Genomic DNA, 25,718 nt, shown 5'->3' with positions numbered 1-25,718 from the left:
TGTGGATTGGGGGTATTTATATGGGTTTGGGGTATTGCCATGGATTGGGGGGATTTGTAGGGATTTGGGTTATTGGTATGGATTGGAGGTATTGATATTGATTGGGGGCATTTATGGGGATTGGGGATATTTATATGGATTGGGAGTATTGATATGGATTGTGAGTATTTGTAGGGATTTGGGTTATTGTTATGGATTGGAGGTATTGGTATGGATTGGGGGTAGTGGTATGGATTTGGGTATTGGTATGGATTGGGGGTATTGATCTTGATTGGGGGCATTTATGTGGATTGGGTATATTTATATGGATTGGGAGTATTGATATGGATTGTGAGTATTTGTAGGGATTTGGGTTATTGTTATGGATTGGAGGTATTGGTATGGACTGGGGGTATTGGTATGGATTTGGGGTATTTGTGTGGATTGGGGGTATTGGTATGGATTGGGGGTATTGGTAGTGGTTAGGGGTATTTATGTGGATTGGGGGTATTTCTATGGATTTGGGGTGTTGCTATGGATTTGGGGTGTTGCTATGGATTGGGGGTATTGCTACGGGTTGATGATGCTTTCTCAGGGCGAAGGGAGCAGCGCTGCCCCCTCCGCCCGTCACCGCACCGGGGCAAGGACTCGACCCCCCCCCACCTTCGCCGAGACCGGGACTCGAACCCGCGGCGCCGAGGCGGGGGGCGGGCGCGCAGGCGCGCGCAGGCCCGGTGCGTGCGGGGCGGGGCGGGGCGCGCGGGCCCTTATCCTGCGGGAGCGGCGGCGCCGGGAGCGCCTTTGCGCTCCACTCGTCCCCGCAGCGACGGCTGGCCGCACTGCGCTCGCAGACATGGACGAGGAGCGGGTGAGTCCTCCGCGGGGCTGGGGCTGAGGGTCGCCCGGGAGGCCGGCAGGCCCGCAGGGCGTTTCCCCCGCGATTCCCCGGCGCTCGGCCTGGGAAGAGGCGCGGTGCGGGAGGGCAGCGGCGCGGGGAAGGGATGCTGGTGGAGTTGTGAGGGATCCCGAGTGCGCTTCCCTCCTGGGTGTGCCTCCCTCCTTCGGCGTCACCTGCTCCGGGTGAGCCTGCTTCGCCACGGGTATTGGGTTGGTCCTTTCCAGCCCTGGCTGTTCCCTGGTTCTGGAATGAAGTGCTCCAGCGGTTGTAGAGCTTTTTCATTCTGTGTATTCCTGTCATAAGTAATTACGGTGCGTGCGTAAGCCCTTCTGTTTGCCGTTGATGTAATCTGGTGTTGAAGGGCACTAATGCATAAAAGGGTTTTGTGGGGGAATTTTTTTTTTTTCTCCCTGTGGTTGCTGCCCTGTAATTCCTTCCTTCCCTTGCTTGCCGTCAGACCCCTCGGGGAACTCACTGAAGGGCAGGGATGCTCGCACCCAGGCCTTGGGGCTTTCTTGAACAGATATTCCTCTGCAAAAAGTTGTGGCTCGGCCTCTTGGCTTCCAGTCCCTCAGTGCAGAAGGGCTCCTCTTCCTGTGTCCTGTGGATGCTGTGTTTCCTCAGCTTGGGAACGGGTTTGTGTCTGGGGGTCCTGAGTAATTTGGTGCTGATAATGAAATTCACAGATCTGTGTAATTTTCTCCCGCTAAAGCCAAGCGCCCACACTGCAGGAGTTACTGGGAAGTTGCTGAGGAAATTAACGTATCCCAGCCACGACAGAACTTGCTGTGAGTTCACAGCTGGCAGCCCAAGGCGTCAGCAAATCCAGCTCCTCATCCTCAGCGAGCAACACCCTAAACCACAAAATACTGTAATTCTGTATAACGTATTTTACATAAAACTTATTTATGCTAAGCAGTTCACATCTCTGAAGGTGTGCTTTGGAATGTGGGATGTGAAATGCCATAAGAAGTGTGCTTCTGGTAGAAACTGTCGATTTGGGTCTGTCTGCCTGCCCTATGTGAGATTTGTCCCTCCCAAGGAGGACTGCCCCTGTTGTGGGTGCTCTAGGGATGTTTTTGAGTGGGGTTGTTGATGATATTTGAATTCCAGAGGTTCTGAATGCAGCAGTGAAACTGCAGTGGATCTTGTATTTTACAGTACTTGCTCTGCCAAGGGTTGATTTGGTAATGTCACCTGTACTGTATGAAGTTCTTCAAACTCTGGCAACCTCACTGTGTTGACAAGTGCAGGAGTTTAAATTAATGGAAGCTAAGTAAGCACGACCTCCTTGAAATTTGACCTGGATATGAAGGTTATGATGTCTCGTGATTTTGTCCTAGACCCAGGACTGCTTCAGCAACTGTTCTGCATGCAGTCAGCTCGTGAGCCTTCAGTATGATCTTGAGCAACTTTGAAACTTGCTTCTTATGCAGCATTGCTGTGATTGTTTCATTTATCAGAATTTAGTTTTTATGAGGTGCTTGTCTGCTTCAAGAGGTGCCATGTCATGTTAGTTACCCACATTCAAAGGTGGATGTTCTGTTTTTATCCACCTTGCAAGACAAGAAACTACATGTTGTAGGGCTCCCTTTTATTTTTTTCTGTCCTTTTTTACTCTTCCTCTTTTGCTCATCCACACTTTTGCTTTCCCAATGATGTGTTTGGGTTGTTTTCCTTTATTTTTTGGTTCCCTAGCAAAGTGCATTAGATTCAGAGAGGAAGAATAGGACACAAAAGGGAAAAGCATCATGAAGCTCACTGGCAGCAGCAAAAATTACCTCTGTAATAAACATTTCATAATGCTTTGAAAATCCATTTGAAACTGACCTCACATAGAGGTCAGAGAGAAAGCTCAAAGAAAATTGGTTGTAATAGAATTCTGTGAAAAACTGCATTCATCAGTGAGCAGTAGAATTAAATGTCCTTTAGTGCAGAAATACCAAGAAACTTCACTGGGCTTAGTGCTGTTGAAATTCTTCTAAAAACTAATGCAGAACGTAGGCCTCTTCTGCTGCTTACATAGATAATTTTTCTAGAAGCCTGTTTTTCCGTTAAATTATACTGGCTTTTCAGAAATTCCCCTTAAAGGGAGAAATGGAAACACTGGAGCATGTTTTTAATTGCCATGTATGGTACATCTGGAAGGAAATCTATTTATTGCTTATTAGTGAAGAGAAAATTATGTTGGGAAATAGAATAAGATGGTTGTTCCTAAAAGCTGCCTTTGTTGTTGTGGTGGCTTGTGCATTGGTATTCTAGAAAAATTCTATCTACTGTTGGTGCGTACTTCTAAAGAGCATTCAGACTCTGTAGCCATGATATTTTCTGAAAAATGTTTTTGCCAGGATGTTTTTCCTGAGGAGTCTCAGGAGAGAAATGTAAACAATTACTATCTGCTGCTGTGGAATGCAACAGGTGCATCTGTGATTGGTCCATGTGGATTGTTTTCCATTGATAACAGCCTGTGCCAAGGCTGTGAGCAGTCACAAGTTTTTGTTATGCATTCTATTACCGTTCTTTCAAGGTTTCTGATTATCTTTTTCTCTCTGTTATTTTAGTATAGTTTTAATGTAGCATTTTAATATAACATATAAGATAATAAACCGACCTTCTGAAACATGGAGTCAAGCCTCGTGTCTCCACACATGGGGAGTTCCCAACAAAACTGATGAAAATTTCACCAAACCTGGTTGAATTTTGTGACAGAGAAATTGGTAGCTTACTTAAAAAGAGCCATACCAGCCCACATCTGGTCAATTAGCTGTAACTTTAGGTGAAAATCTTGTTTAACAGCTGGCTTGCAATTGCTGCTGTGCGTTTGGCTGTGTAAAGGCCTTTAAAATGTTCCTCACATGTAAATGTTTCCCTTTAACCAGGACGTAGCTATAAAACCAAGCAGCATTGTTCAGCACTGCACACAAGAACACTTTTCCCCCATGTGTTGCAGCTGAGTAAGCCCTAAGATCCGTGCTGAAAGAGGATTGTGGGTTTTCCGTGTTCATCCAAATTGACAGTTGTGCTCATAGGATCTAAGGCTTATCTCCAGGCTATCTGGCCTGTGAAAACAATTGCTCCTGGTCAGTGGTGAATGCAGAAGCAGCTGGCTGGACAATGGCTATTCATCTGGCATTCTGATGTCTACTAAATTGCCTTCAAACATGCTCAATTTTCGCCAGGCGAGGAGGAGGTTCAGTAATGAAGTGGTCAAGATTTTCTGTGCCTCTGTTTTCCATAAGAAGCCAAAGTGTTTCTGTTCCTCGAGAGTGCAGACCTGAGTCATTGCTCTCTGTTCTGTTACCTCTGCATGTAACACCATCAACACCTGTGGTAAAAGCACTAAAATTTGGTTTTTTCTACTTTAATTTCCTGAGTATGGCTCTGTTAAACAGGCAGGGGCTGGAGTACCCATAAATATCTTGTAGATTTGTTGGCAACTGCCTGGGGAGGTGTCAGAGGAAAGAGGAAGGAGCACAGCTTAGGACTAATAGAGAAGTTCTTTAAATCTGGCGTGGTGTTGAGGTTCACTGTGGGTGTTGTGAAAGCATAAAACATTTTTCTTGCTTTTTAGCAGACAAATGTGGTCTGGGTAGTACATGGTTATTAAGAAATGGCTTCTGGGAGGGACTTCTGCAGCATCCCTTTGGTGTGGTTGTTTCCAAGGTGTATTTTATTATCTCCCTGTGCCTTGGTTTCCTAAATTTTATCAGGTAATGACATTAGGATGGGCAATTGAAACTCTGGATCAGCTGATTAATAATGTTTTAAGACAATGTTGATCTGTCTTTTTAAAGTTAGATTTGCTTCTAAAACTTATCAGCCAGCCTGAGTTAAATTACAGGAAATTCTTAGTTAACTCCTCATATTATCCTTTATTTTTACTTGCATATCCTGATATGCTTTATTAATACAACTTTACTTAAAATTGAACAATACAACCTGACTTAAAATTAAATACCAAGCATTAGTGTGTTTTTGTCAAATTCTTAGAATATGTGGCTAGCTGCTCAACAAAATTAGACTTGGTGATCTTATTTAAATTTAAAATAACTTTTGATGTACTTTAATAGTTTTTCTGGCTTGCTGTATGTTTTGTAAGCTGAATCTACTGCTTTTTGAAACAGCTGGGATGCACACCACTGAAATAACCTTGGTTCTCTTTCTCAGCTGTTGGAAGCTTTCCTCTTTGAGGTCACTTTTTAATTTGAATATAGAAATTACTCACGCGAAATATTTTCCCACTTGTAGAATAAGTTTACAAATCACTTTTACAGCTTTATTCTGCATGTAGAATAAACTGTCAGCATGGTTATTTCACAGCAGCTTCTTTTGACATGAGGAAATCTCAGCTTTTCTTCTGGGTTTCCTTTTACCAGCTTTTAAAATTTTCTTTATTGGTTCTTTTTTTTGGCTGCACAAGCACCAGCTTTCTCATCTGGAGAAGCTGTGGTGCCAGTGGGTATTTTGGTGCAGGTGACTTATGTAGAAAACCGTGTGAAACAGTGGGTATCTTAAAGCAGGCACTTGATTTCTCTCAGACTAACACCTGGAGATCTTTAATTTAGTGTAATGCTTCCTAGAGGTTTAATATTCTTTCTCTGTCCTGAGAAAATGCATTTTCTGATCCCATCAGAACTGAATTTGCTGCAGCTGTAATGTCTGTGATGAGTTTTCACGCATGTTGAAGTGGTGATGATTTGAAAAAAATACTGCAAGACAATCTTTTACAACTTCTCTTACTTGTTTTTTAATTCTAGGAAACTCTGCAAAGGATTGTCAATACGCTAGTGGCCAAAAATGATGAAATTCACAACTTCATTGACATGCTGAACCATACAATATTAAATGTTCAGGTATTTATTTTAAGGCTCATAGCTTGTGTCTGAGGGAGGGGGGCACCTTTGCACTTTTCTTAGTCTCAAACTCTGTAGTGTCTAAAGGATGGGCTGGGAGGATCCAGTTCAAAATACATCTTCATGTTGGAACTAGATAGAAAAACATTTTATTTTTTAAGTCTGTCTCTAGATGACAGGTGTGGTGGTCTTGCATTTTGTGTGAAGAGGTTTTGTAGAACTTCATTTGTGTGGGAAAGATCACCTTTAATCTGATGCAAGATCTGAGTCTCCCATTAGTGGGAAACAGTCTTTTCAGACTATTTCAGTGGGAATAGTATTTTCAGACTTGTGCTCTGTTTGGCAGACTGAAAAATGATACTTGAGAGAACATTCTTTAGTTTTTCTATTTCCACCAGTTTCAAATTGTTGGGCTCAAGTTTATAGTTAGACATGATTGTTAGAGCATCTGCATGAGGATGAGGTTTAGGTTCGTTCAGCCTGTCAATCAGCTGAAAGTTGTTTCTTCCTAAAGCTGAGTCAGGTTGGCTGCAGAAATGGGAATTATCCAGCAAATCTTTAAAACTGCCTTCTTGAGTGCAGTTTTTAGCATCAAGTGAAATATTTTTATTTGGAACTGAGCAACTTCCTTCTTCCAGACATCTAGCAATCCATATACAGTTGTGTGAGGAAAATCAAGGCTTTTGGCATGGAACAAAGTTGCCAAGTGTGCTGGTTTTGTGCAAGTTTGAGTATCATGGAATTTTCACAAACTGCAGCATTCTGTGTCCTGATAGTCTGCTTGGGAGACTGTTAGATAATTCCTAATGTTTTTCCCCTTTTTTGATAAGCCGAGAAGCAGTCACAAGGTGTCCAGTGGTCATGGGAAAACACGTGTAGGGAATTGTGTGACCTTCAGTTTCTTGGCAGCGTTTCCAGTTTTAACAGTATTTTCAATTCTCGTCTCAGGCAAACTCCTCCAATGCCATCAGCGGGCTGGATGAGGAGTTTGATGGTCTGTATTCTATCCTACATGAGATGAAGGGGAGCATGGCAAACACTATTCAGCAAGAAGAAGCTCGTAAGATACAAGCTCTGCGGGTAACTAAAAAAATATTTATTTTTTTTAATGAGCTCTGCAGCTTATAAAAAAATTAAAACAAAAGTCTGAAAAAAATGTTGCAGCTGCAGAGAAGCATTTTAAAACTTCCTCTGTTCCTGTTATGCTATCCCCATTTGTTACACAGGAATATTGATTTTCAGGATTGTCTTGTGACATTTCCAGAGCTGGTAAAGTCACTGTCTTTTTCAAGGCTATTGCTACACAGTCATTCAGTGATGAAGTGCAGTCCTGTAAATAGAAATTGTAGGGCACATGAATACAAGTGTTTACTTTTCTGCTTTCTGAAACCCTGAAGCTGGGGGAAACAGGACATTGAAACGAAATCTGGCTTTTAAGTCAGACTTCAGCTTTCCCCCCCTTGGAGTTGTGCGATGTGCCAAGTATCACTGTGCACTTGTCAAGCACAGTGAAGTGAGGGCACTGTCAGAGGCCTTGGTTATATAAGGGAATAAGTTGTCACAAATGCATAACAAACCCGTGAAGTTCCTGGGACTGGTGGCTCACAAACTGCTGTTTTGGTGGGAATACATCACATTATTCTTACTATGTTTGCTCCAGGATCAGCTGAGCCAGTGCAGCCGTGCCCTGGAGAGCTCAGAAGAGCTGCTGCAACTCGCTGTGCAGTCACTGGACATAGAGAACCCTGTGGAGCTCTTCGAGGTAGAAAACATTGCCTGGATGTGTGTGAGACAGGTGTTGACATCTGTCTTGATTTGAAATATCCTTTGCATTACTCTCCTGGACACTGCAAACTTACCAGTGTACTTAGAGTGAGGATAGACAAGCATATAAAAATACAGGTAGTGCTCTACTGAAAAGCCAAGTTAAACATTGTGGTCCTGAATTTTTGTGCAATTTCTGATAAAATAAGTTGGCTTTTTTCTAATTTAGGGTGACCGGGAGGGAATACAGTGCCTTCTCCTGGACAACTGTTATTGTTAAGCAAACTTGCACGGATGACCCCAGAAAGGGAGGTGAAATAACATGTATCTAACTGGAAGAATATACTTGCAAATTAAAGAAACAGTTCCACCTGTCCACTGAATCAGTACAGTCATGCTTGCTACAGTAATCCTAGTGGTAGGGGATCAGCCGTGCCAAATCCAAGGCCCAATTAATTTTTTTTTCTCTTTACATTTTAATGGGAACAAGGACACAAATCAGTTTAAAAGGGGGAAAGCTGTGTTCCTGTGTCAGTTTTACCTTTTGTCTGCATGTTCGTGTGCTGTCATGCTTTCTGGGTGCAGCTTTGATTTATTTGCCTCGAATAACTGCAATTCCTAAACAGTATTTTTCTTCAGCTGGAGTTGTCCTTTCTGCCTTGTAGCAAAAAATTAAGTTGGCTCTTGAACTCTTTGCAAAATGCAGCTTTGACTTTCTTGGAAGTTGTTCTATTTCAGATCTCTCTAATGCTTTTTTTCCCAATCAAACACACCAAGGAAAGCTAGCTGAGCATTTGCTGGGGAAAAGCCTCTTCAGATCTGGAGTCTGAAGATTAAGATACTGAAATCCAATATGTAGGATTTGATACTGGTATTACATGTGTGCATTTGGGGATGACATTTTAAGGTAATATTGCCTTGCTTATTAGGCAGCTAATTGTATTGCTCTGCTGGTAGGAATAGTAAGTGTTCCTGAAGGGGCAGCTCCAGCCCTGACTCTTGTATATTCACAAATTTTCTTTGGATACTCCAGTAAATCAGTTCAGGAGCAACTAGCATAAGATTATTTAAATTTTTTTCTCCTGTGTTATGTTTTTGTGGTTTTATTCTCAGAATTAATTTTCCTGGAAGTCAAAAGAACATGAGTGGCAGATTGTAGGAGGGTTCAGTGTTTAGGTAGGATGTGATCAGACACTGCTGGGCAGCTCCTCGAGGATGGGCTGCTCCTGCTCTGTCAGTAGCCTGGAAACAAGCTGAAGTCAGTGAAGTTAAGCTGGGACTGTCTTGCAGAAGATGTTGAGTCCTGGCTACCTGATATTTTACAAGACATGGAGATGAAACCCAAGGATTTTGTTGGGAAGTATCTCTGTTTTATGTCATGCAGGAAAATCAGTCAGTAATTCCTACAGTAACTTTGTTTTGAGGTAAAGCAAAGCTACCTTTTAAGCTAAATTATTTCTAAACACTTGGTTTGGTTTTTTTTCTGCTTCCCACTTTAGGAGCGTATAATCAGTTTTGTAGCAGGGACAGCCTGATTTCCCTTGTTTTCTCAGTGTGATTTGTATTTAGTGAAAAATTGGGAAGTTCTCCACTTTGGACTTCAAACTGGGAAGCTGCCTGATGATTCTTGTCCCTTTGAAAGGGAAAATAATTCAGCTGAATGAGCAACTGGATCAAGGAGCAGTGTTGAAGTAAGGCTTCAACAGACACAACCAAGCCCTCACTACTTCAGCAATAATCTGTTGTCTTAGGTTTGTTGCTCCTTTTGGTGAAGGAGAGAGATTTCTCTCTTTCCACATACCAGCTGATATTTATCTTTTAAATGTCAGCACTTCTGCATCTGCTTCAGTGTTATTATTTGAGAGGAGCTATTTGCTGCCATTTTTGAATGCTGACATGTGGAGAGAGTTTGATCATAGTTTTCCAACTACACTTCCTACCTTTCAGAGGAAAAGTTAGAATTAAGTCCTTTTTTCTCTTATTTATCAGGGCATGTGTAGTTCAGCAAGTCAGGCATGCTCAATGCCACAAATAAGCAGTTGTGTTGTTTCACAGAAAATACCATGGCAGTTAAATGTTATTGGCTTGGTCCTGTAGCTCTTTTAAAAAGCCATGGAGGTAAGTCTAACTGATTTAAGACAAATCTGAAAATACAAAGTCATACTCAGAAAGTTGAGTAATTTGGGGTTGGTTTGGTGTGGTTCTGAAATCAGCTTTTTCCCCCACCCAGATGTTACAGTGTTGCTGTGCTAACCCATGCTATTAACATGCTTCACGGGACGGTTTATTTTGAGGAAGATGTTAAGCTCATTTTGAACTTCAAATCTGTGCAATGCAGCAGAGATTGTTCTTGGCCTTCTTGCATGTTACTGCTGTTGATACTTGAATGGAAATACTAACTACTTTCTCTCTCTTCTCCCTGACATGGATCAAGGCTTTCAGACATATCAAAGATAGGTATGGTACAAAATCTATCACTTTTGTGTCATTGAATTAATCTTATCCTTGAAAATGCATTTACTGTAAAAGGGCCATAGTCAGCTTTAATCAAATTCATTGACTCTTTTCTAAGTGTTAGTTATCACAGCTTCTGAGAGGGAACTAAAAACTTCTGTGCTGCTCTAGTATTGTTTTTCCTGACTTTCCATAACTTTAAATAAAAATATATTTTTCATGCAGGAAAGTGGAGCTCTGCATCAGCTGCTGCTGCAATTACTATGTCTTTTAATATATATGTATATAATTATTATTGTTAATAAGCTTATTATTAATACCTCATGGCTGAAATTTAATGATATTTCAAGCTGACTCTGCCCCTTTTAGTTGTGAGAGAATCTTGTTGGGTTTTTTGTTTTTTGAAAGACTTGCTAGCTAATTTTTCTTCAAAATGTAAAAAGTCTTGTAGCTGTTGAAACACTTGTGGTGACACTAGTACAGTGAAAGTATTTCTCGTAGCTTTTCTTTGAATGATTGTTTAAAAAGCAAAACTTGGCTGTTTAAAAATCAATACTAAGGCCATTTTGTTCACTTGGAAGAATGTTAACTCTATTCCAAAAGTATGACCTTTTAGTTCAGAAAACTTTATGTGGTGTACATAATATTTTGAGAAGCAGCTCACAGGGTGTTGTTGCTTTTTGGACCAAATAGGTTAGCTTTCAGTGTACAGGTTTTTTAGTGAAGGCTCTGATTTACTAAATTCTCTGAACTGATGTGTAAAATGAGTAATTGTTAGAGTTTAATTTAATATTTGCTTTTCCAGAGGTAAAGATTTAGTATCCTTAACAGGTCAGAGGGAGAGTGGATAGTGTCAGCGATGGGACTCGTTAGCACTTTTTGTCAGTAATAAGCATCCTCTTTTGTTTTCTTGAAATTATCACCAAATCCTTTGTTGTTCTCTGTCCAAGACTGGTGTCTGTGCAGAAGTTATGAAGTTGTCTGAAGGCCACTGTTCGCTGGTGTGGGTTATTCCTGCCCAGGAGCAGGACCCTGCATTTCCTTTGTTGAATTAAGGTTCTTCAGTGTTTAGCGTGTCTTGTGTAAAACTGGTCTGGTGCTTGCATGTTCTAATTCACAGCTTGAAAAATCTCTTAATTCCCTGATAAGGTAATAGATAGATATAATATCAGCATAGTCAGCTTGTTAATTTCTCTCTAGATAGGCATAAACATGATCTTGAGTCTGCACTACTTTGAGCTTTTCATACTTACTGAATTTATGTCAAGTGATGTGAATTTTGTTTTGTTTCTCATCCAGGTTTTTTGTCACTAGTAAAAAGTTTTAAACTCATCTTTAGTCATCTCATGAGTACTTATTTGCTTAGTAATATGGAACAGCTGGTAACTCACACCATTATTCTGAGACAGTAACATTAGCAAAACTTTCTATTTTGAGTATGCTAAATGGTAAACAATTATGTGTTAGAAAAGTGTTCTAATCTTTGATCGGTAGCTTGACGTCAGTGATACAGATTGTCTGATTGCTGTTTTGGAAAATGGGATATAGGACTTGACAATGTGAAATACGTTTTGCTAATGCTGCTTTCTTGGCTTCAGTGTCACAGTGGCTTCAGCATTCCGTCTCTCTCTGAAACCAGAAGTCAGTGACAGTATGACTCATATGATGGTGGACTTTGCCCTGGAAAAGCGGATGCTCCAAGCTGTGAAGTTTTTGCCAGGTAAAAACCATATTCAGTGAGTTTAATTTGTTGCTATGTGAACAGCTTGCTATATTTAAACCAGCCAAACAAAAGAAAATTGCATCTCTTGCGCCCTAATAAGCAATTTTTTCAGAGTACCTAAATTAATTCTTAGTCATTGTATGTTAAACTCTCATCCTCAAGGTATTCAATTTTCTAGTTTTATTGTGTTAATTTCTACACAAGACACCACTTTGGACAACAGTATTGATCTCAGAAGTGAGAGTGAGTCTTCTGGACCAAGTTTTTTCATGAGTTGTTAGTTCCTCTGTACTCTGTGAAGTTACGTGAGGTTTCTTAGGACTGTCCATGCCAGCTTGATCCTGAGTGACACTCCAAAGTCCTGCTCATGTGCAGCAGTGTTGTGTGAAATTGTAAACTTAGACATTGCTTGCAAGAGTGGTGACATAGTCTGAAATACAGGGGAGAGACAGTCCACTAGTACAGTGATACCACCATATTACAAATTGTGTATTAATCTGTCTATTCCTGTTTGATAGTAAGCTTGGGTGCATTAGACCAGCGTGTATCTTTCGTGCCTTTTTAATCCTATTGCTTTCCAATTTAAAACACTTTGCCCTTGGCTGTTACTGAGAATATATTGACAAGAACACTGCTGGCAGGGATGTAAAGTTGTTTCGTCTCTAGGTCACGAATCCAATTCTGTTAAGGACTTGGCAGCATCAGTTTTCATTTCTGCCCCATGTGTTGCAGATACAGTATGTGGTGGCAGGTGTAGTAAATGACCACTGTTATTCCTAGTGGTCATCTGGCAGTGTCCAGGCAGAAATTCACCTTCTAGTCTTGGACTCTGGGTGTCAGTCACTGCCCTGGATTTCACAGTGCATGTGTTTAACAGCAATGGGAGTGCAAAGATCTAACAGCAAGTAGGAACAAAGTTTTGTATCTAGATAAAGGTATTATTTAGTATGACCCTTCTTAGACATTTTTCCTTGTTAAATAGATAGGAATTTGAAATGGGCCTCTGATTTGTTAACAGGAAAATTGACTGTTTGGGTATCAGTCTTGCTTTTTCAACTATAGTGCTGTGCTTCCAAATTACTCAGACATCAAAAGCTCAGACTGAAAACAATAAAACTTCGTTTTCATTTCCTTCATTAAAAGTCTGCCTTGCATGTCCTTTAGACTCTACAAATATTATGTAAATGCTTGTTTTTCCAAAACTTCTTTTCCACAGACTTAAGCATTGTTTGATTTTGTTTAAGAAGAATTCTGTTGCCTGTAAACAAAACTTAAGTCTTTAGTGGACCTTAGGAACTGTTTCCCCTCTCCTTCCAAGGCAAAGGGGTGAAAAGAAAGGAAAACTGGGTAACTGAAGAGAAGCTAGTGGAAAATATTAGTGTCTGTAGTGTTGGAAATAAATACAAGTGATGCTGTGTGAGGGGTGCAGCTGAACTTACCTCCCACAGACGTAGGAACAGAAGTGTGCTTCTTGGTGTTTTTCCTGTGTGGTGTTGATTCCAAATGTGGGTTCATATTTTTAAGTCCACTCTACTCTAGCCTTCTCTTTTTCAAACTGACCTGTGTGCCTGTCTTTCTGCAGTCCCTAAAGCTCCAAAGATAGATGCAGAAGCATGTCTGGTTGCTGACAACTGCATAACAGTGTCATGGAGAATGCCTGAGGAGGACAGCAGAATTGATCATTTTGTTCTGGAGTACAGGAAAACCAACTTTGATGGGCTGCCTCGAATAAAAGGGGAACAGCGCTGGGAGATAGTGGACTACATTAAAGCTACTCAATACACATTGTCAGGTAAAGGTTTTTTACACTTCAAACCCAAGAATATTGATATAACTCTTTAAGTTTGGAAGTTTTGCAAAGTGCCCATTTTTCTGCATGTAATGAAGCTGCCATTGCATCATATCAGTTGTGGGTGCTTTGTACAATAACAGTTCTGTCTTTTATTTTGACTTTGAGGTTTTATCAAAAATTGTGTGTTAAATGAAGTTCACACTGGTCTTCAAGCATGTTTTTTGCAGATTGAGATAAATGAAAGACAGCTACATGGGGATAGATCTTAGTCTTGTAGGAGTCATCAGAAATAAACACAACTTCAAATTTGTAAACATTTGTTTTGTAGGTCTGAAATTTGATACAAAATACATGAACCTTAGAGTACAAGCTTGCAACAAAGCTGTGGCAGGTGAATACTCTGACCCCGTGACTCTGGAAACCAAAGGTAAAGTTTGAAAAACTCTTGAACCTTATCTGTGGTGAAATCCTGCACTTAAACTTATCTGCCTTCATACATGAGCCTGTTGTGTTCAGTCTGCTTCTGCATGAGCCCTGCTGAAACACTTCCTAAGTGGAAAAGGGAGCAACTGTAAAGGATTAAGAAGCTTATTGGCACAAAGCTGCCCTTTTGGCATTCAGACCCTGAAAAAAATGGGGCACTTAATGTCACTTTCTCCAAAAGCTTGGCATTGGTTGCTTTGAACTGTGGAGTGACAGTCCCATGTGCTGCTGTATGATGCCAATATACAGCAAGAAGAAGGATGAATGTTATGGGTGACTCTTTGGGCATCTAAACAGTTGGTGTGATTATCCTGTTATTGGTGGCAGACAGAATTCTGTAAAGAGAAGTTGCTGGAAAGAGTTTTCTTGACATTGTAGGTGCAGTTTCTGTTCACTGTCAATATTTAAAAAGCTGGCCGCTTCAAATTGCCTAAGGTATGTAGTCATGGTGTTAGAAGTCAGTTATCTGGGAATTGTTAGAGTGGCTTCCTAACATTTTGTTAATAAACTGAAAGAAATTTCTTGGAAGAGATGTTTTGTGACAGAACACAAATCTTAGCTGTTAAGGTGAGCGAGTGATCCTGCGGTTTCATTTACATCTGGGTCTGGTGTAAAGGGTAAAATGACTGGTATCAATTGTATAATTTATATAAGTAAAAATTCTGTTCCTTTTGAGTATTATTTTATAAGAGTAAAGCTGTACAGAATTTGAATGAGCTGGTGGGCATTCTGGTAACTTTTCTGTAATTATTTTAATACTCTTAAGCAACAGTCATTGTCAGAGACTTAGTATTTGTTTAATAGCCACATAATTCCCTAGTCCAGTACCAGAAAAGTACTTCTGGTTTTGATTGTCTGGGCAGTTACCATGCTTCCCATATTATTTTCGTTATTCCTGGGCGAACACTTAGTTCACTTTCTTTAATAATCATCCCGGAGAAAATCAATTTCCTTGTCCATGTGCTTAACCTGACTGTTGTTTACACTTGTGCATTTTTGAGCTCTAAGCTCTTAAAAATCTCAAGTATATGTTCTTTCAGGGTCAGACTGTAATATCTGATGATACCAGGACATTTATAGAACAGTCTGTAAATATATTTAGGAAATTCAGTCTGTTGTATTAGTTTTTTTGGGTTTTTTACATTCCAAGTGTCAGACTGAAAAGCTGGTGTTCCCATTATGCTCAATAAAGTTCTGTGACAACTTTACTACTGCTTCTATAATTTTCTCTGAATAACCATTATACCATTTCACTGTTTTCTATTTTCTCTTGACCAGCATTTCTCTTCAATTTGGACAGTACTTCATCTCATCCAAATTTGAAAGTTGAAGACACCTATGTTGAATGGGATTCTACTGGAGGCAAAGGCCAAGAAAAAATAAAAGGGAAGGAAAATAAAAACAGGTAAGAACTCTGTTTTGTAAGTGTCTAGCAGATCTCTTCTGTCAGTTAAAGGAAGAGGGCAGGAATTAAAGCACTTGGGGACAGTGGGACATGAGAGGAATTTTCATTCAGAAATGTTTCTCTGGAAGAAATTTTTAATTTTTGGTATTTCCCTTCCTCTGTCACACTGATGTAGAGGCTAGAATTGTGTGGTAATTGTTAAAGAATATTTATTTATTTAAAAAATGCATTCGTTAGGGTATCATTCGGTGTACTGAGCTAAGGTGTAGTTATGATGGACTGACCATGGCTACCCACCAGGTGCTCACCCACCTCCTCTACAGCTTCTCCTTGTCCTGGTACCAAAACCTTGCCACATAAGGCCAGGGCAGTAGATAAGGTAAATGTGAACAGGCAGCTGATGTAATTCTGTGTTTACTAGTGTTGCAGGTCAATTTTGGTCAATAGACAAGCATTTCTACTATAAAAAAATAAGGAAAGAGCTGACTGCCTTGCCCTTTTGAGAAAGAAGAGGTTAAATAAAACTGGTACTATATATAAGTAGTGTCTGAATTTATCTCAAACCCTCATTGCAGGGGAAGATGTACCAATAGAACAGGCAACAAAAGGTAAGGGATAATGAAACACAACTGTTGTGGATGTGGCAGCTCTCTAAATATACTGCTTTCATCCAGGAAAAGCACTTAACTTCAGCAGAGCTCTTGGCAGATTTTTAGATGTCTGCTGTTCTGAGTCATTGGATAAACACTGTTGGAAGAATGTTTGACTCTGCCTACTGTGGCTGAACCTTGAATATTTCCAGGGATGAAGAATGTGTGGATGAGGAATGTGTTAACTTGCTAGCCCTCTGTTCCAGCCCACTTCTATGGGAGGGGAGAAATATCCTGGTACCTGACCGGAATTCCCTGTGGTGCAGTGACTCCCAAGTGCTTCTCAGCCACCAGTGTGACCCCTGTGAGGACAACCTGGCTTGGTCTTCTTCTCCCCTTCTTGTTCCCTCATTAAAGACAGCAGTTGGTTCCTGTTTCCCTCAGGCAGAGCAAACACCATTGTCTTTCTGTGCCCCAGACCTTAACTGTGGTGTTGGCTCTCCACAGATTTGCTCTGGTATGTCAGGGTGTAAATCTGAGGAGCCCAGACCTGGGCACAGCTGTCAAAAGGACAGGAGAAGTCACCTGCTTTGAGCTCCTGGTCACTGTGTTGGGGCTACAGGCTGGGTTTGGCTGCCCAGCTCTGCCACGAAGGCACAGGGCGCTGTTGTTGTCAGCTTCTGCTTCCCAAACTCTCAGTGGATTTTCTGCAGAGCTGTTCTTCCCTTGGGTGTCCCCCAGCCTGTCCTGCTGTGTGGATTTCCCTCACCTGGAGGGCTGTGAGCCCGGTGTTCAGCTGGATATGTGCAGAGCCCCACTCCCAGTCTGTGCCTCACCTCTTGGGCTTTGGAGATACTCTGTGGGAATGGGTCCACACAACTGGCTACTGCCTCGGCCACAGTTTATTGGCTTTCCATAGTCACAGTTTGAGATAATTTATGAAAAAAATACTTTATCCACAGGCATATATTGCCTGAAGCATGATAGAAGAACTTCTGTTGGCATTTTAAAACTGGGGATAATTTACAGTAGTGCTAGACCGGTTCTTTAATGACTACTTATTTCTGTCAACAGTGGCCAGCATCGTGTGCGGAAGAACAATAGAAGGTGATAATATACCTCTTACTCCTAGGATCTAGCACCTGGTTTTGTTGGGAATCTGTGCTACTTTCCTTTCCTTGATGTCCTGAAAAACAAATCTAATAGCCTTTATCAGTAACAGTGCACATGAGCATTTAGAAGTTATTTTGCAATTTAATTTGGATTCACAGAGATTATATATTCTCCAGTGATTGGAAGAGAGTCTTTCTGGAAGGATTCATCCTAATGTGTATGAAACCTGATTTGCATTGGCTGGAAGGCCATAGTGTATTTTAATGTTGATCCAAAGATCCATGTTACTTACAGACATAGTGATGCTTTCTTAACCCTTTAGCAAATTTTTTACGAATATGATAAGATCTCCTTTCTGAAAACTCTAAAGTATTTTTGGTGATTATTTCTGAACATCAAAAACCTCTTTGCTTCTGAACTTGTGCTGTAGCTGTTACTAGATATCAGAGGGTAAGAAGTAAGTATTTTTACATATTTGAAGAGGATGAAGCATATGTTAAAAGCTTCATGGCCATTCCAATTGCAGAACCAAGTGTTTGAATGAGGAGTCCTTTTTTTTGAGATGCAAAGTGAGGTAAAATATTCTCCTATCCTTTGTGCAATTGTAGTTTTTTAGTATCACATATTTTCATTGTTTTTCTAGTGAAACACCTTTCTGAGAAATTGCTTCTCCTGGTTTTGATATTGTGCTTTCTTTTGCTGCTTTAGAAGTTGTGGGATCAAAAGAAGTGCCCAGGATCCTAATTTCTTACAGGTTTTACTCCCCTGTTATTCATCTATCAGGTGGATCTATCTCTGATTTGAAATCAGAAGTAAAAAAAAGCTTATATAAAAAGCTTATATAAATAAGCTATTGAAGCCATGGAATTTCAATTGTTGTACTACACAAATTATAGTAATTTGTACTAACCTAAGTTTAAAAAATGTCTTGGAGATGCTCCTACTTGTTCTGCTCAGGGAATTTTACACCTTGGTCTTCCTTTGTAGCTGTCAGAGCTGTCAGCTGTCAAGAACTTTCCTAGTTCTTGGCTCTGCTTTGGTGGAAGGACATGGTCACATGTTCAATTTTGCATCTCAGACTGACCTTTTCTAGTAGGGGATATGAGCTTTGTTCTTGTTAGGAGGCTTTTATTCCCACCTAGAAACATCTGTGAGATGTCTGTGTTAGAAGGGAAATTTGGAGCTGGCTCCATGGGAAGTCAGAGAAAAAATTGTAGTATAGTTACTTTAAACAAAAAATAGGCAGTTTTTAAGAGTTGGAAATACACAATGGCAACAAAATTCTTAATTTTCTTTCATGTATTAGACCAGAAAAAAGCTTCTCAGTAATTTCTGATCTTCTTCCTTGACCTTTCTTCTCCAGAAGAGAATACATCTTGTGTGGAATATAGTCTGAAATGGATGAGGAAATGGAGATTAATTGCAGTGCTGTAGGCAACAATCCTAAACCATGAGACAAGAATATTTGGCCACTGAATATTGGAAGAAATGTGTCAGTTACTGGCTAATAAGGACCGTGCTCTACTGGAAAAAGGGCACAGAACTGGCTTCCTGCTATGAAATTTGCTCCCTACCATTGGAAGGGAGATATAAGCACTGTGGAGGAAAAGAAGCCTGAGCAACTGGTTTTTTGCAGCTTTTATGTCAAATAGTCAGTGTAATTTTCTGAACTGATAAAGGCTATTAAATTTTGAAAGGACAAAGCACATGCAGTGGCCATTTACAGACTTGAACAAAGTAAATTATACCAAGAAGCTTTTAATGCTTCCTTAACCTTGAGAAAATTCTAGCAAAGTGCCTGCATTTTTCTTACTGTGATTCTCTAAATGGCCACATTGCTACATTGCTTTCTGCATAGCCCGTTTTTACTGAGTCTAATAGAAAATTCTCAGCAGCGTTTGTTGGGAGCGCGAGTGGATGCTATCTGATGCCCATGAAGCAGGTTGGAATCTGCAGAGTGCCTCCCTCCAAAATTATGCTTTAATTCTTGGCTTTGATTTTTTTTTTTTCATGCTATCACTTGCTAACTTTTTCCTTTGGTAAGTAAACTGCAGCATCGTCCATATTTACAAAATCCAAAAGCACTTGATGTGGTGCACGTGTACACTTAACCCCTTCATGTATCTCTTGTGAGCAGTTTGTGAACAGTTAGTTTTCTTCTGTTACATGCTAAATAGTGATGCTCGAGTAAACAGCGTTTTCATCACTTTTTTTTTTTGTTTTGGTAGGCTTCTGTAAATGGAATAAAAAAACTTGGTCATGAACCAGATTTTAGCATACATATATCTGGCAGCTTAGAATCACATAGCTTTTGATTCCCATGTGACTTTATTTTCGTAGTTTTATTAGGAAAAAGGGACATGTCCCAAACCTTTCTGGAATGGTTTTTGAGAATAATAAATGAATTGGAAAGAAAACAAGCTGGATTTCACTGCATTAATGGACATAAAAGTAGCAAGTAGGTTTACTAAATAGTAGCTGACAGAGCAGTTGGAGAGAAAAATCTTCTGTAGGTGATATTTCTTCCAAGGCTAATGTGTGATAGACTGCAAGGGATGAGAAATTGAAAATTACTTCTCAAGTGTATTTCAGAAACTGACTTTTTACTTTTTTGGGGTTTTTGTCAATGAAATTAAACTGTAAAAGTGCACAGCTATTTCTGAGAAGTTAGAATTCTTTGCTTCTGATTGCCTTTAAAGTAGTAAGCAGATGTGATTCTCTGTCTACTGAGGAATATTGCAAATAGCCCTCACTCAGTTTAATGGTTAAATTATTGGTAATTATTTCTGAGGGCTTAACTGAGGTTAAAAAAAGTTTGAAAACCTCATTAGGTTAAAATTATTCTTTTATACAACTTGATTGCTCATTAGAATATTCTCCATCCTAAAGTGTTTCATTCTAACCACGTGCCACACATCTGCTTTTTTCCCCTGCCTCTGTTTCCACTCTCAGCTGCCTCTGAACCTGTTTGTTTTTTTTACAACATTCTGTATGTTTTCTTCTGTCACCTCTTCCCTCTCAGCTGTTGTGCATGCATGCTGCTAGAGTCATCAACTAATGTGTCATTTCCAGAGTGTTTGTGTGTGTCTCTTGCACCTGAGGGGCTCAGGGACACCTGGGTGTGCACTTCCGTGGCCAAGTTTTGAGTGGTTGATCTCTCCTGTAGAAGCAACACAGCGTCTCCGAATAGATCCGCGAACAGCCCGAGGGCCTCGGCGAGGGGCAGCCGGGATCGCTTTGCTGGTGAATCCTACACAGTGCTGGGTGAGTTGAGCTTGTTTGCTCCGTTAGGAAAGGGCAGATCTGGCAAGAATTAGAGGGAAAGTTTGTGATTGTTTAATAAGGCTGTGTACTCAGCATTGTCCTGCCCAGAGCAGTTTGCCCATGTAACACCAGAATTTTCTGTCTTCAACTCTGCTTTGGATTACAGAGCTCTTAGTAACTGACATGCACTGCTTTTAAACATAAATTGGTGTTAAATGTATCTTGTTGTAATAAGCACAGATAAATACAGTCTCATAATACTGTTTTATATTTATGTTCTATTATACAGTTTTCTTGTTCCTTATGGTTCAGATTTCTTTGCCTTAAAATAAGACAGAGAAGACATCACTGATGCCTGTTAGGAAGGCAGCAATGTAAGGTACACTCAGTTGTAATTAACTACACTTGGTTGTAATTAAATGTATTTCTGTTGGTAGGAGACACTGCCATTGAAAGTGGACAACATTACTGGGAAGTGAGAGCCCAGAAGGACTGCAAATCCTACAGCATGGGAGTAACCTACAGAAGCCTGGGGAAGTTTGACCAGCTGGGAAAGACTAATTCCAGCTGGTGCATCCATATCAACAACTGGCTGCAAACCACCTTCTCAGCAAAGCATAACAATAAAGCAAAGACTCTGTGTATACCTGTCCCAGACAGAATAGGAATATACTGTGACTTTGACAGAGGTAAATTACTCCATAGGAGATTTGGTAAAAAGAGTTAGTTACTATTTCTGTTGAGCTGGAGCAGTCCAAGGCTGAGGAAGTGCATTACTTCCAGACTGATCCAGTCTCGCATGACAGCACAGATCCTAAGTGCTTATCATGTCAAATGACAGAGTTCATCTGTGTGACAGAGCTACTGAAATTCAGGGAAAATAGTGAATTTTCACTCTTGCAGACTGCATTTAGTGTGTTCTGGAAAAGAATAAAATTTTTTGTACAAATTAGACAGCAGCTGCATCTTAGCTTAAACTATGTTTAAGGTGAATTTCAACTTGTTCTCTGTCTTTCTCTCTCTCTTAGGTCAGCTCTCATTTTATAATGCGAGTTCAAAGGCATTGTTACACACCTTCAGAACAAAGTTTACCCAGCCATTGCTACCAGGCTTCATGGTCAGTATCTATAAAAGCTTGCCATTTCTAGCACTGAATTCAATTTTAATTGTTTTTTAAAGATAGAAACTGCAAACACTTGGTTTGGCTAGTAATTTTTAAAAGCGTTTAACTGTGTTCTTTTGGGTTTTGTGTGGTGCTTACAGTGGCACCTCAGCAGGACTCTGCACCTGGATGTCTCAGCTATGTAAATAGAAGTAATTAAATTTGTGTATAGGAAATTAATAGCACATTGCAGTGCTGATGAGCCCACTGCAATAACTGATCCGAACTGTAGAACTGGAGTCCAGGATTCTGGAACTGGATTCTGAACTCCAGGATTCTCTGAGCCATCAGAGCAAGTGTCATGAGACACAACAGCTCCTGATGCTTTCCAGTAGGAAAAAAGTCTCTACCTTTCACATCTTGAAAAGCGCAGTGGGATTTTCTTGCCAGTCAGTTCAGTGCCCTGCATAACCTTTTTTTGTCATTCTAAGCTAATTGGTGACAATTTTCTGCAGTGTTTAAAGCTCAAACCTCGCCCAAAACACACAGGAGAAGGATCAGTTACTGTTAGTTTTGCTTTGATGATTTAAGTAATTGGTTTCGCTAATTTGGGAGGCCTCAGTTGTGTTGTAAGGTGCCATCAAGTGCATCATGCTGTGGGAGCAGGGTGTGTAGACCTGGGATTTTAACAGGACTAGATTTTTTCACGGCTGTTTATTTGCCTTGCTGATCCTTTTCAGCATCGGGGCAAAAGAGCAGCTCCAGAGCTACTGGGATACATGTGTTAGCCATTCCCTAGCACAGCAAAGGCTGACTCATGTAAATTCAGTTCCCAGGTCATCTGGGGAAACAGCTGCTTGCCAAAATGCAGGCTGTCCCTCTGCACCTCACACAGCCAGCCCCTCACAGAGTGACAGCAGCCTTACTGACTGAACAGGACAAGTGAAAATTACAAACTACTTAATTACAGCTCTCAAACTTATTTATAATCATGAAAAGACTGCATTCTTTCATGTGCAGAATAGAAGTGGTGGACACCTGTGCCCATGAAGCTTCTCAATTTTTTTCCTGTGTTATATGTTTATGATTATATAATTCTAGTATGACATGGCAAAAATAAGCACTGCTTTGAAGAACTGGAGCATAGTGAGAAATTTGCTTTTCATTGTCACTCTACTTGCTGCTGTCACATTTGCCTTCAAAGAATTTTTCTAGTTAGGAGCAAGTGATTTGAGCACTAGGTCTTAGTAATGAACTTATTTATGAAGCATCTTAGACTTTATGGACTTAAAAATCAGCATCTCTGTGATTAGAATATTTTACAGAGGGCTGTGACAGAGAACCTGCAGCTGTGTTTGTGTTAGTTAATTGTGGGATGGGAGGAGAGAGATGTGTTTGGTTCATAATGCAGATTTTTTTCTTTTCCCCCCCAGATCTGGTGTGGTGGGGTCACAGTGACTACTGGACTGCAGGTGCCAAGTGCCGTGAAGACTCTTCAGAAGAATGAAAATGGATTGGGTTGTTCAACAAGCAGCCTAAACAATGTTGCCTAGTAATGTCTGTTCAACACTTCTCCTGCTGAATGTTTTTGTTTTTTCTGTGTAGCTACTGCTCACAGAAGCTTGTGAGCATTGGATTTTGCTGGGTTTGCTACCTTCTGCTGTTTAGGGCCTGGGTACTGATAGTGCAAAGGTTTGGGGCTAAAGTGTTAGGAACCAGAGCTGGGAATCCAGAAAAATGTCAGAAAGCTGAACTGTTGCCTATTTGACAAAAAAAAAAAAAAAAAGAAACCAAGAGTTGTAACTATGTACTTTTCTAATACTGTATTCAAGCATTTTGTTACAGACTTGAATATTAATTTTGTTATAAATACTATTCTTCTATGAAGAATATAGCAAATACAGTTTTTTAGCTCTCCTAATGGAAATTACTTAACTATGTATTTAATTATTACTAGGCTTCCCATTAGAAGCTGTGATTTCTGAGATGCATTTTGAAGACATACTGATTTTTCATGGCCTAGCCTGGCAAAATACCACACCAGCATGGCTGCAGAAGGATATTACAAGAATGTGTAGGCTTGGTATGAAGAAACAGTAAAGAGCAGGCTGTGATTATTTCCCCCAGGGATAGAAAATCTTTCTATTTTCCATGGGTAACTCGATTTTAAAATGATGTGTATTGATTTTGGCTCCTGTGTGTCACCATTGCATTAATTGGATTCTAATTACCTTGGAAAATAACATGTAGATGTTCCATTGCCTTGATTCCCATTTGGAAGCCTAGTAAAACAGTAGTCAGATTATTCATAGTAATGGGAGAGCTAAAAAAAGAAGAAAAAATAATGTTATATTCTTCCTGGAAAATCCCAGCTTTGCAGTGGGAATTACTAGGTTATTACAGGCTTTTTTAATCTGCTTTCTTCCCTCTAATCAAGCCGAGGAGCCTATAAATAGTTTCAGGTACACTCTTGAATCAGGTGTTTCCTAACTGAAGATTGTTTTCTGGTGTCAGCCTGAAAACTGTTACAAATTCATGGTCCTTAACGATTTGGCTCATTTACTGCTGGGCCAATATATTTTCCTTTTGTGTATCCTTTAGCCCATAAAACCATAAGCATCTAATCGTGTTAAACCTCAGTATTACCAATGGCTCCTCTCTGTCTGTCACAATTTCTCAAGATAAGAAGAAATTCCTTGAGACCTTCTAATAAACTGGCTATGATGTTCAGAGAAAAGTTAAAATTATCAAGGAAATGTAATTACCTGTTCTGGAAAGTGTTGTTTTTCTTGAGGAATCATGAAGTTGACAGGTTGGCTGAGCCCTAAATGTTTATTTTGCATCTGGAACTTGAGCATCTCTTAATTATGTGCATTGTGAACTTGTAATCTCTTTTTGCAGAGGAAAGTACAAACTAGTTCCCAGTTTAACTGTACCTTCTTCTGTGTGTTCTGTTGCTTGGGCTTTGGGACAAAGATCCTCAGAAGTGACGTGGTTCTTGGTCAACAGTGTTTGAATCTGCTTCACACATTATCTGCAGATGTTACTGTTATGCAAATACTCTGTGTATAACCTTTTCTCTTTCCATTTTACTGCAATGGACACCTGACTAGGAGTTCTTGGGGATAAATTGCTACAAACTCAGTTTTGCAGCCAGTTCTAGTCCGGGGATATGGTGCCCAGGCACCAGGACAGACTGGCACCTCTTCATCACCACTCATCATTTGTCTTGATCTTGGGTGTTCAGCTGCAGTTCCTCTTCAAATTTCCCTTTGTGGAAAGGAAGGGGATGTTTACAACCAGCTAATGTGTTGTGAGTACCATGAACATTATCCAGCCTTCTTCAAGAGCATTTAAATTATGAAGGTTTTTTTGTTTGGTTTTTTTTTTTTTTCTTCATTTTCAGCAAGCTGTAGTGTAACCTGCAAGGTGAATTTGATGTGCACCGATGTAAAAATGTAATTTTTCTTATAACAGTTAGTTAGAGGAAAGCTTGGGAGTGTTTCATACTGTGACTTGTGACTTGCAAGTTTTGGTTTAACTGATGTCCTAGGTGAACCTTAACATGTGACTTTTTACCCTTAAAAGGATGGATTTGTTATATAATAGTTTGCACAGATGTCGAATTTTTGCTGCTAACATCTAGTCCAGTTGTCTTTAGTAAATGGGGATATGAAGAATTGCCTTAAGCACTTTTGGTATTTTTTTGGTAGACTGTTTTTTTTCTGAACTAGTGTCTCTCCAGCACCCATTGTCATAGTAAGATGAGCGACCCCACACTGCTCCCAGTGATCCTTTTTGTTGCAGTGGGTGCAGGGTTTATGCCTGCAGCTGGACAGGGATGCCTGGAGCCTGCGGAGTTACCTTTTCCTTTGTGAATCCACTTCAGGGATTTGGAGAGGGGCGGCTCTTTGGCAGTGGGTCAGATTTTTTGGAGGTCTATAGTTCACCAGGCTTATTTTACTCCGGAGTGAATACTGCATGGTGGCAAGACAGGAGTTTTCTGCTCTATGACCAAAAGGAGATGCTTAATTTTTTTCTTTTCTTTTTTTTTTTTTCTTTTTAAGTGGTTTTAACTCCGAAAGCCTGACTTCTGAGAAACTAAAGGTTTTCCTTGGGGTATTAATACACCAGATGAGCTTAGCTGCCATTCTCCCATGGAAAACTAAGAACTGTGTTAACTGCAGCTAGACATGTCAGTGTCAGACAGGATAATAAAAAAATAAATAAAAAACCAAAAAAAAAAAAAAAAAAAAAAAAACAAAAAAAAAAAACACACCGGGGAAAAAAAGGCCTTT

At 40.1% G+C, this 25,718-nt stretch overlaps 1 protein-coding gene across 2 annotated transcripts; it reads left to right on the top strand.

The window, feature by feature from the left end:
- Positions 1-741: 741 nt before the first annotated feature.
- FSD1L (fibronectin type III and SPRY domain containing 1 like) lies at positions 742-25,681 on the top strand. 2 transcript variants are annotated; one of them, XM_041396902.1, is made up of 15 exons: positions 742-847; positions 5,635-5,730; positions 6,679-6,810; positions 7,391-7,492; positions 9,929-9,951; positions 11,547-11,668; positions 13,254-13,463; positions 13,792-13,890; positions 15,225-15,351; positions 15,927-15,959; positions 17,016-17,048; positions 20,221-20,318; positions 20,756-21,007; positions 21,347-21,435; positions 22,854-25,681. In XM_041396902.1, exons 1-15 carry the CDS (start codon positions 833-835, stop codon positions 22,971-22,973), a joined length of 1,551 nt encoding a protein of 516 aa, XP_041252836.1. In that variant the 5' UTR covers positions 742-832; the 3' UTR covers positions 22,974-25,681. The 2 variants fall into 2 exon arrangements, with proteins under 2 accessions (XP_041252836.1, XP_041252837.1); XM_041396903.1 differs by lacking the exon at positions 15,927-15,959.
- Positions 25,682-25,718: the final 37 nt, after the last annotated feature.

Source organism: Onychostruthus taczanowskii, unplaced genomic scaffold, assembly GCF_017590055.1.
Source record: "Onychostruthus taczanowskii isolate IOZ18803 unplaced genomic scaffold, ASM1759005v1 scaffold132, whole genome shotgun sequence".
Taxonomy (NCBI): domain Eukaryota; kingdom Metazoa; phylum Chordata; class Aves; order Passeriformes; family Passeridae; genus Onychostruthus; species Onychostruthus taczanowskii.
Note: the sequence above shows the minus strand (reverse complement) of the source record. Positions and strands in the feature narration are given on the sequence as shown.